At 42.8% G+C, this 12,284-nt stretch overlaps 1 protein-coding gene across 1 annotated transcript in view; it reads right to left on the minus strand.

The window, feature by feature from the left end:
- The window catches only part of nckap5l (NCK-associated protein 5-like), a 287,803-nt gene extending 276,176 nt beyond the window's left edge, over positions 1–11,627 (minus strand). Inside the window, exons 1-2 of the mRNA XM_048599236.1 lie at positions 11,421–11,627; positions 10,595–10,738 (exon numbers count right to left, since the gene is read on the minus strand). Of these exons, the coding sequence (XP_048455193.1) occupies positions 10,595–10,738; positions 11,421–11,627 (351 nt within the window). The remainder of the gene's footprint in view (positions 1–10,594; positions 10,739–11,420) is intronic.
- Between the last annotated feature and the right edge of the window lie 657 nt (positions 11,628–12,284).

The raw sequence follows: 12,284 nt of genomic DNA on the forward strand, positions 1-12,284 counted from the left end.
GTGAGTGTAGGGGAGTTAGGGAGGGGATAGGTCAGTCCAGGGAGGACGGACAGGTCAAGGGGGCGGGATGAGGTTGGTCGGTAGGAGATGTGGGTGCGGCTTGAGGTGGGAGGAGGGGATAGGTGGGAGGAAGGACAGGTTAGGGAGGCGGGGACGAGCTGGACTGGCTTTGGGATGTGGTAGGGGGAGGGGAGATTTTGAAGCTTGCGAAATCCACATTGATACCATTGGGCTGCAGGGTTCCCAAGCGGAATATGAGTTGCTGTTCCTGCAACCTTCGGGTGGCATCGTTGTGGCACTGCAGGAGGCCCAGGATGGACATGTCGTCTGAGGAATGGGAGGGGGAGTTGAAATTGTTCGCGACTGGGAGGTGCAGTTGTTTATTGCAAACCGAGCGTAGGTGTTCTGCAAAGCGGTCCCCGAGCCTCCGCTTGGTTTCCCCGATGTAGAGATAGCCACACCGGGTACAGCGGATGCAGTATACCACATTGGCAGATGTGCAGGTGAACATCTGCTTGATGTGGAAAGTCTTCTTGGGGCCTGGGATGGGGGTGAGGGAGGTGGTGTAGGGGCAGGTGTAGCACTTCCTGCAGTTGCAGGGAAAAGTGCCGGGTGTGGTGGGGCTGGAGGGGAGTGCGGAGCGGACAAGGGAGTCACGGAGAGAGTTGTCCCTCCGGAAAGCAGATAAGGGTGGGGAGGGAAAGATGTCTTTGGTGGTGGGGTCGGATTGCAGATGGCGAAAGTGTCGGAGGATAATGCGTTGGATCCGGAGGTTGGTGGGGTGGTACGTGAGGACGAGGGGGATTCTGTTTTGGTTCTTATTGCATGGACGGGGTGTGAGGGATGAGTTGCGGGAGATGTGGGAGACACGGTTGAGGGCGTTCTCGACCACTGAGTTGGGGGGGGGGGGCGCGGTGGAAGTTACGATCCTTGAAAAACGAGGACAACTAAGATGTACGGGAGTGGAATGCCTCATCCTGGGAGCAGATGCAGCGGAGGTGAAGGAATTGGGAATAGGGGATAGCATTTTTGCAGGAAAGTGGGTGGGAGGAGGAGTATTCTAGGTAGCTGTGGGAGTCGGTGGGCTTGAAATAAATATCGGTTTCTAGGTGGTTGCCCGGTATGGAGACAGAGAGGTCCAGGAAGGGGAGAGAGGTATTCGAGATGGTCCAGGTAAACTTAAGGTTGGGGTGGAAGGTGTTGGTGAAGTGGATGAACTGTTCGAGCTCCTCGTGGGAGCACGAGGCGGCGCCGATACAGTCCTCAATGTAACGGAGGAAGAGGTGGGGTTTAGGTACGGAAGAGGGATTGTTCCACGTAACCTACAAAGAGGCAGGCGTAGCTTGGGCCCGTGCGGGTACCCATGGCCACCCCCTTTGTCTGTAGGAAGTGGGAGGAATTATCTGTATTTCTAACAGTAAAGGACAAAAGAGCTTGGGTATCCTTTTTTGAGGGAGTTTCCACTTGTGGGAAACAGCAAAACTAAAAAGCACTGATTATAGGATTGCTAGAGTGATATCCAGGAAGAAATTCAGAAGAAACTGGTTTATCCAAAAACACATGAAAATGTGAAACCTGCAACTACTGGGTGTGGTTGGGACATAAAATATGTGCATTAAAACAGGGTCTAGATAATCATGTGGAGGTAAAGTGAATACTACATTATGCTGATGGATGAAGAATGAAAGGAGGAACGTAAACTTTGACAGCGCCACTGGGTTAAATGGTCTGTGTTGTGTATGGTTTGTAATTAATTCAACCTTTATGTATTTTTTTTTTTGTTTATTTCTCCCTCTGTACCTTATTTTGCAATGGATTCACCCAATTCTCAAACCTTTCACTGTTAGGTCTGGCTGGTAAAAAAAGGCACCCAAACAAATAGAACAAAGAACTGAGGATGCTGGAGATCTCAAAAATATGTAAACAGAAATTGCTGGAGAAACTCAGCAGGTCTGGCAGCATCTGCGAGAGAAAATAGTACGGACATTTCAAATCTGGTGATCCTTTGACAGAATTGAACGTTAACGCTGTTTACTCTTCACAGATGCTGCCAAACCTGCTGATTTTCGCCAGCATTTCTGTTTTTGTTCATTACAGAAGACACCCACTTGTTTGTCTTGCTCACTGAGGTTCGAGTTCCCAATTTCCCTTACTGTGCAGTTATTGAGTCAGAGAGCTGTACAGCATGGAAACAAACCCTTCGGTCCAACTCGTCCACGCCAGCTAGGTGTTCTCAATTAATCTAGTCCCATTTGCCAGCATTTGACCCATATCCTTATAAACCTTCCTGTTCATATACCCATCCAGATGCCTTTTAAATGTTGTAATTATACCAGCCCCTACCACCTCTTCTGGCAGCCCATTCCGTACATACACTACCCTCTGCATGAAAAAGTTGTCTCTTAAATCTTTCCCTTCTCACCTTAAACCTATGCCCTCTAGTTTTGGATGTTCCTACACTGGGGAAAAGACCTTGACCATTTGCCCTATCCACGTCCCCCATGATTTTATATACTACTATGGTCACCCCTCAGCCTCTGATGCTCCAGGGAAAACAGACCCAGCCTATTCAGCCTCTCTCTATAGCTCAAACCTTCCAATCCTGGCAACATCCTTGTAAAAACAGTAAGCCAGGCAACTCAGGAGCAGGAAAGTTGACATTTTTTGAGTAAGGACCCTTCTTCAGAAACAAGTGGGTATTTTCTTTAATGAACAAAAACAGAAATGCTAGAGAAAATCGGCAGGTTTGGCAGCATCTGTAAAGAATAAACTGCGTTAACATTCAATTCTGTTTTTCTGAAGAAGGGTCCTGACCTGAAACATCAACTTTCCTGCTCGTCTGAAGCTTATTCATAACATTTCATAACGTTTTTCCTCCAGCAGGGAGACCAGAAATGAACGCAGTATTCCAGAAGTGGCATAACCAGTGTCCTGTACAGCTGAAACATGATCTCCCAACTCCTATATTCAATGCACTGACCAAGATTGGAAAGTGTGGCAAACACGTTCTTCATTACCCTGCATACCTGTGACTCCGCCTTCAAGGAACTCTGAAGCTGCACCCCAAAGTCTCTTTGTTCAGCAATAATCACTTTACCATTAAGTGTATAAGTTCTGCCCTGAGTTGCCCTACCAAAATGCAGCACTTCACATTTTTCTAAATTGAACTCCATTTGCCACTCCTTGGCCCATTGACCCATCTGATCAACTGTACCCTGAAGTAACCTTCTTCACTGTCTATTACACCACCAATTTTGGTGTCTTCTGCAAACTTACTAACCATATCTCCTATATTCACAACTAAATCATTTATGAAAATGACAAAAAGCAGTGGAGCCAGCACCAATCCTTGCAACATACTGCTGGTCACAAGGCCTCCAGTCCAAAAAGCAATCTCCACCACCATCTTGTGTCTCCTGACTTTGAGCCAATTTTATATCCAAATGGCCAGTTCTCCCAGTACTCCATGTGATCTAACCTTGCTAACCAATCTACCATGTGGAACCTTGTTGAACCTCTTACTGAAGTCCATATAGACAACGTCCATCACTCCGCCTTCAATCTTCTTCAAAAAATTCAATCAAGTTAGTGAGCCACGATTTCCTACGTACAAAACCATGTTGACTATCCCTAATCAGTCCTTGTCTTTCCAAATACATGCAAATCCTGTCCCTCAGAATCCCCTCCAACAACTTACCAACACCATCAGACTCACTGGTCTATAGTGCCCTGGCTTTTCCTTCCCACCTTTCTTAAATAATGGCACCAGGTTAGGCAACCTCTAGTCGTGCGGCACCTCACCTATGGCTATCAATGTTACAAATATCTCAGCAAGGGGCCCAGCAATCACGTCCTACCTTTAAGCTTCATCAACCTTTATGTGTTTTTAAAAATCCAGCACCCATTCCTCTGTAATATGGATGCTTTGCAAGATATCGCTATTTGTTTCCCCAGTTCTCTAGCTTCCGTATCCTTCTCCACAGAAAACACTGATGCTGAATACTCATTTAGTATCTCATCCATCTCCTGTGGTCCCACATATAGGCGGGATCTTTAAGGGGCCCTATTCTCTCCCTTGTTACATTAAAGACAAAAAAGTATCTGTAGAATCCCTTCGGATTCTTCTTAACTCTATCTGCCAAAGCTATCTCATGTCCCTTTCTGTGATCCTTATTTCCCTCGAGTATACTTCAACTGCCCTTTATACTCTCCTAGGGATTCACTCAATCCCTGCTGTCTATACCTGACATAAGCATCCTTCTTTCTCTTGACCAGAACCTCAATTTCTCTAGTTATCCAGCATTCCCTACACTGGCTAGCCTTGTCTTTCACCCGAATAGAGCATAATGACTCTGGACTCTCATTATCTCATTTTTGAAGGCTTTCAACTTTCCAGCAACTTGTTTACCTGCAAACATCTGCCCCCAATTAACTTTTGCAAGTTCTTGCCTAATGCTATCAAAATTGGCCTTCCTCCAATTTAGAACTTAACCTTTTAGATCAGGTCTATCCTTTTCCAACACTATACCAAAACTAATAGAATTATGATCACTGGTCCCAAAGTGTGCCCCACTGACACTTCAGTCACTGGTTCTGCCTTATTTCCCAGGAGAAGGTCAATTTTTGCTTCATCTTTAGTGGGTATATCCACATAGTGAAAAAGTTATTAGTTCATATTTTAAAGCATTTTTCTCACAAAATAGTTTTAAAACATAACAATGTAACAATGAGTGTAACTGATATCAGAGATCATCAGATACATTCCTACACAAAATTGTGGCCCACCATATGCTCCAGTGGTTAAGGTGCTGCATGATACATGGACCAATGTAGGCCAAATGAAATTCTCATTCATGTTTATCGTGATCTCACATTGTATTGGTTTAGATCAGTACGAGAATGCTATTTATGGTGCTTAATGTAAATTTAATCAGCAGTAATTACAATTACAAATTTAATTATTCATATAAAGCATTGTGGTCATGTTTTTTTTCACATATTTGCACTGCATGTACATGATAATATCCAATTTTATCAAAATTTTATATCAGATTTATCAATTTATTCAAGTCTGTAATGAATTTTATGTTCAATTTTTTTCTCCTCTATTATTCTGGCAGTTGTTTGGTACAAATGATATCAGTGTTGATTATTAATCATAACAATCACTGAGCCTGCCACAGATTCAGATAGAGTGAAGAAAATGTGTCAGTCCTGAAAGGTTTAAGGTCCAAACTCCCTCCTTTCTCTCAGACTTAATCCATTTATTATATTGCATGTCTCAGATTACAGTAGCTCAAAATATTACTTTCTGAAAGTAATCTAATTTGCGCTTGAAAAAATGAAATTAGATATACAGATCAACAAATAATGCTGTGTTTAACTTCAATAAAGCCTGAATTTGCAATTAAATCATGTCTTTCATTACCTTTGGATATTGTAAGGCACTTTACAGTCACTTAAGCAATCAGTACTGATGTAATGCAAGGCAATGCGGCAACTGAGATTGTTCTTGGAAAACACTCGCAAACAGTGAGATCAAAAATTCTGCATTAGTGCTGTTGGTTGAGAGATAAATATCAGGTAGTACACCAGGATTACTTCCCTGTTAATTGAATAATGTCATGGATTTTTTTTTTTGCATTTACCCAGGAGTGAGACAAGGCCTCAATTTGTGTCTCAAAGAAAGTTGGTTGTGGTTGTTGGAGATCAATCATCTCAACTGTAGGATTTGTAGTGATTGTAAGGAGGTCAGCCAAGTAGACCTCACAGAGTAGGAGTTCCCTGATTGGTGCTGTTAATCTGGTCTAATGGGGGAGCCCTAGCTGACAGATAAAAACAGAAGTATCAGATATCCTGTTCACTCTAAGAGCTGGCTCTCAGGTAGCTGGATCAGTTTCAAGAACTTTCCACATGTAAATAAAGGGTGTCCTCGTGACAGGATATTAGCCTCTATGGAGTTATTTCAGGGTTTTCTCAGGATTGTGTCCTAAACCCAACCATCTTCAGTTTTTTTTTCAATAATGACCTTCTGTTCATTATAAAGTCAGAAGTGGGGATGTTTGTTGTTGATTGTTCAATGTTCAGCACCATTCATGGCACCTCACACTGAAATAGTCAACATTCATATGCTGCAAAACTTGGCTTGGTCTTGAAAATGACAAGTAATATTCAGACCACAAAATGTTCCGCGCAATCACCATCTCCAATGAGATTGAATCTAAGCCATTACCCTTTGATATTAATGGCAGCACCATCACTGAATTCCTGTTTCAGCATCCTGGGAATTACCTTTGTCCTGTTAATGAACTGGGCCAGCCATACAAAAACTTCAGTTACTAAGGTAAGTCAATAACCAGGAGTTTTGCAATGAGTAATTCATTTCCTGATTCTCAAAAACCTGTGCACCATCTACAAGACAAGAGGAGCGTGATGGGAACACTCTTCATTTGCCTGCATGAAAGCTGCTCCAACAAAACTAAGAAGCTTGACAACATCCAGAACAAAGCAGTGCACTTATTTGGCAGCACCACATCCACTACCTTCAACATTTACATCTTTTGCCATGAACGCATGGTGGCAACAGTGCGTACCATCTACAGGATGCACTGCAGTAACTTAGCAAGGCTCCCCATTAGTAACCAATATCACAATATCCACCATCTAAGAGGAAAAGGTCAGCAGATGCATGGAAACCCCAACACTAGCAAGTTCCCTTACAAGCCGGACAGCATTCAGATTGGAAGTATAACACTGATCTTTCATGGTCACGGGGTCAGAATCCTAAACTCCCTTCCAAATAGCACTGTTGGTGTCCCTACACCCCAAGGACTGCAGCAGTTCAGGAAAGCAGCTCACTACCACCTTCTCCAGGGCAGCGTGGAATGGACACCCACATTCATAAATAAATTTTTAAAAATTATGGATGATAGCCAGAATACTGTATAGCTGTTAAATTCTTATTTTTAAAATTACAGCACATCTATCGTTATTTTGCTCACATACACACTGACCTTTAAGGCTAGATTATACTGTTCATGTGTAGGCAGGAAAGCAGGTAGCTCTACAAAACAGTCCAGAATGTTATGAACAGCATGTGTCCACCACTGGCCCAAGTATCCTCAGTGCAATTTTAATCAAGTAGGTAGCATCTATTAGGCTACGTTCCCATGACCAAATTGAGGTTGTCAAATGGACAATCTAGTAGGGTGGACAATCTGACATTGATACAGGCAACAGAAATGGCACAACAAGCCCTTTTGACTTCATAAAGTCCTCTTTCGTAACACCTGGGGACTTGCACCAAAATTGAAAGAGCTATTACACAGATTAGTAAGGTGACAGAGTGGCAGCCATGCTCACGGCACTTGGACACCACTGTACCAGGATATGCCCTCTCCCACCAGCAAGATAGATCCAGAGTTGGTGATACGGAGGTATGTGATCAGAAGGGAGTGGCTCAAGGAGTCCTCAACATTAACACCAGACCACGTGGTCTAGTGGCATCTGATCAAACATGGGCAAGGGAAACACCAACTAATTATCACTTATAGCCCTGTCCCTCAACCAGTGAAGCAGTACACCCCTTGGAAGAAGCCCGGAAGTTGGCAGGAGCTCAGAATTGTTTGGGTCAGGGAACCACAAAGTCCATCACCAAGAGTGGCTGAGTTACCACTTGTGGGCAAGAAAGCATGTGGGTGAATTTGTAAATCAAGGCACTGTGCCCACCCATCACCAGACCTTTCATACATGACACCATTTTACCAGTTGCAACAGAGGTGTTGGGTGGCTCACGCAGAGCCCTATTCAGGCAATAAAACCAATCAAACTGCCTAGCATTAACCTGGCATTGGAAACCATTATTGAAAGAAACAACAAAAAATTGAAGGAGTTGTCTGCCAGACTGGGAGTGCAGTCACTGTGGAGAGAACCAACAAGGGAAACAAATCTGCGAGATTGGTCCTCAACAATCTATTTGTAAATAATAGTACAGGGGGCAGTTCTTGCTAAGGTGAAGTCCCATCTTTACACAGAACACATTCTCAAACATGTTTTGGCTTGATCACTGTGCTCAATGGGATAGATTCAGATCTAATCTGACAACTCCAAACTAAGCAGCTGTTAGATGCTATGGGCAATTGCCAGTAAAATTTAAGAGCTTATGTTCCAGCATACCCCCCCATTCTACATTATTATCAATCATCAAGAGAACAGATCAACTCTGGTTCAATAAACAGTGCAGCAGCACATGTCAGGAACAGCACCAAATTCATACAAAATGGTGGAGTCAGCCAGCCAAAGCTACAACACAAGACTACTTGCATGCCAATTATTGGAAACAATATACCACAGATAGAGCCAAGGGATCCCACAACCAATCACTTCTAAGCTCTGCAGCCCTGCCACATTTTGTCATCAACGATCATGAAAATCGCACTGGAGAATATCTTCATCTTCAATGATGAGAGATCCCAACGTCTCAGTTCAAAAGACAGGCTGAAGTATTTACAATCAACTTCATCCAGACATGTTAACCCATCTTAGCCTCCTTCTGAGGTCTGCAGCACTACAGTTGCAATTTAGTCAAATACATTCATTCAACATGATTCCAACAATCAGCTGAAGACAATGGATACTGCAAAGGTTATGAGCCCTGAGAGCATTCTGGTAATAGTATGAAGACTCAAGTTCTAGAATTAGACGCATTCCCAGCTCAGCTGTTCCAGCACAGTTACTACATTGAGACCAGACAACCAATGAGGGAAATTGTCCAGGTATGTCCTACCTGCAAAGAGCAGAATAAATCTCATCTGGCCAATTACCATCCCATTAGCTTTCTCTTGATCATCTGCACAATGATAGAAGACATCAGTGACCATGCAATCAAGCAGTATTTTCATAGCATTTGGGTTCCACCATGGCCACTTCGCTACAGATTTTGTCACAGCAATTTCTCAGGCATAGACAAAACAACTGAATTCCAGAGGTGAAATGAGAATGACACCAAGGCAGCACTTGACCAAGTGTAACATCATGCAGCAGTATACTCTAGTTGAGCATGAACCCGTTTTATAAAAGTTTCATCAGCTCTTTTTAGCTTTGATATTCCATGTCTTTAATTAAAAAGCCCACTTCCCTTCTGCATTTTCATGTTTATTCAACCTGCCCTGCTGTCATTAACAATTTGTGCACCAACATTGCCAGATCTCTCTGTTTCTAGACCTCATTTTAGAGGTGTAACCTTTACTTTATATTTCCTCTTCTTATCCTTCCTACCAAAAAAAAATTTCAAACTTCTCTGCATTGAATTCGATCTGCCACATATTCACCCATTCCACCAGCCTATGCCCTCTCAATATCTACCACTGTCCTGTTCACAGTTTGCAATACTTTCTAGTTCTGTGTCGTCTATAAATTTTGTAATGATGCCTTATACACCCATACATCAATAAAAATCAGTGGTCTTATTCTAACCTAGTCCAAAACCAACCAGTTACCATTCTTCGCTACTTCCCATCATTCAGCCACCTTCATATCATGCTGGCAGTATCCCTTTTATTCCCTGGGATTCAACTTTGCTGGCAACTTTATCAAACACCTGTTGGAAATCCATGTACGTCTCATCAACCATATTACACTCAATAACACTTTTCCATTAAAATTAAAAATCTCATTCAAGTCAGTTAAACACAATCTGCTGTTACAGTTTATGCTCGTTTTTCTCAACCAAATTACATTTGTCCAAATGACTTAATTTTATCTCAGATATGGTTTTTAAAACCTTTCCACCACTGATGTTCCATTCATTGGCCTCTACTTGCTGGGTTTATCCTTACATGCTTTTCTTTAAATAAAAGAAGGGTTTAACATTTGCAATTTTTCAGTCCTCTAGCCACACAGGGTGTCTAAAAGCAGTTCTGAGAAAGGGTCACTCACCTCAAAATATTAACTCTGATCTCTCTCTGCTGATGCAGCCAGACCTGCTGAGCTCTTCCAGCAATTTCTGTTTTTGTACTTAAGCAGAATTGGAAGATTATGGATGGTGCTTCCACAATTTCTACACCTACATCACTCAGAATCATCAGCTACATCCCATCTGATCATAATGATTATCAACTTCATGTATGGCCAGCCTCTATTATAACTCCTGTTTATTAAGTTTTAACTTGAGTAAATAATCTAATTTCCATTTCACTATAATTTGATGACATCTTAAAAAAAAGGTACAAAGTGTTCATTTAGCACCTTAGCCAAGCCCGTTGCTTGTACTCAAATGTAAGTTTTTTGATCCTTAAAGGCCCACTCCACCTCTTGCTAGCCTTTTACAATCTATATAACTAAACATTAGCTGTCAGTCTATTCTCATATTCACTTAGCTGCTAGTTGGGCTTGTGTCCATATCAAACATTTGTAGATATGCCCACCTATGTTTGAATAAATCTGCCATGGTGAACTTGACCGAAGTTCTTTACCGGGGTTTGTCAGATAGTGGTGATAGAAGTGGTAATAGGTGCTTTTCATTTGACATTTGGTGCAAGACTTTCAAATTTACATAGGTACAACTTATTGGAGACAAACTTTATCATTTGCTTACCTCGAGGGTTCGCAATCGTTCCAAAAGGTGCACTGTTCTTTCTTGTTCCACAATACTACTCTCACTGCGTGAATACTGATCAGTTGCTGCATTAATATCTGCTGCTGTCTCTGTGCAAGCTGCTGCTTCTTCTGACAGTTTACCCTAGACATCAGAGCAATAAAAATATTAAAATAAAATTTCCATATAGGACACCAAGCAACTTAAATATATCATTTTCTGAAGGAGGGTCTAGGCCCGAAACGTCAGCCTTCCTGCTCCTCTGTTGCTGCTTGGCCTGCTGTGTTCATCCAGCTCTACACCTTGTTATCTCAGATTCTCCAGCATCTGCAGTTCCTACTATTTCTTAAATATATCACCCTTGGATTCAAGTTAATGCTCAGCAGAACAACAAAATTTGCGCTTAAGTAATGGAACGTACTTGGCAAATTGATATCTATAACGGTCCAGAATTTGTGAAAAAATAATGGGTCGTATTTATAGCAGCCTGAACGATGTGGTCTACAGTTAGATTTAGGATAGAATCATGCTAGAAACCCGGTAATGCTCATCCTGACATCAAGAGCAACTTGCTGCATCTTTTATACACTTACCGAGTGGGAGGCAAGTTTCTCACCAGAAAGCAATGAGTTGCCAATTAAGGGCAAGGGGGGAGGGGTCCGTGGAATGGTGCGGATTGCAGCTTGTTAAATACCTTTCTAGTGCCACAATTTGCCTCATAAATATTCAGTTTCCTAACTTAACAAACCTGCTGAAAAGCTGGACATCAAGAAATCTCAACATGTAAACCAGAGTGGGTACCTGGCGACTTCAGGTTGTCACTTGCCTCAAAAGGAATTTCATGTTGGAAACCAGGTGCCAATACGTCAGGGCATGTTCCATGGGCACTGGCCAGAGAGATCTCCTGCTCATGGACATTGGCATATGACAAGTGCCAACCTTTAAGAACCCCCATGACATCTCTGATCCACTTACAGCGTGCTTCTGAATGTCGTAGCTCTATGCCATACTGCACTGCACTGGCAACTCTCATTGTAATGCTGCTGTAAGAACACTGCACTCAGGGACAAGAACCCAAGTCATGGTCTGGACTAGGCTGCATCTTCAGTCTGTTCACTTGGTCCCATGGTGCTCACTCACTCATGTTCACAGTATCCTTGCCTTGCCATGTCTTTTTCATGTTTTACAGCCTCAGCTAATGATACTAGGATGATATTACTAACATATTGCTGTGCTGTTTAGCACAGATTCAGGAAGCTTGTCCTCAGTCAAAGCAAGGGAAATAGTCTTCACACAGACGCTCCCAGCACAGTAAGTCAAGTGCAGCTTCAGGTATTAGTCCAGTGGCCTGGACTCAGCCAGTCAGCCTCCATACAATGCTCTCCACGTAATGGGTGAGGAGCTGAATGTCTGACAGTCCACCAGATTTCCTGCAATTGGTAACCTATTGTGAGCTGTTTTCTTCCTGGAATAATGGAGGAGCAGGTATCAAGGGAGATGAGAGTGGGTGATCCAGCTGTTACATCTGGTGTAGTGTGGGTGGGGAAGGAGCAGGAGCGAGTGAGTAGGCATTACAGGGGGCATGGAGGGTTTTTGGTGACAGTGATTGTGGTTGGTGACAGAGACGGAGGGAAAATGTTGCGAGAAATAGGGAGGAGTGTGAGAGAACAGGAGCCTTGATTACAGGTAG

The sequence above is a fragment of the Rhincodon typus genome, chromosome 7 (genome assembly GCF_021869965.1).
Source record: "Rhincodon typus isolate 14 chromosome 7, sRhiTyp1.1, whole genome shotgun sequence".
NCBI classification, from domain to species: domain Eukaryota; kingdom Metazoa; phylum Chordata; class Chondrichthyes; order Orectolobiformes; family Rhincodontidae; genus Rhincodon; species Rhincodon typus.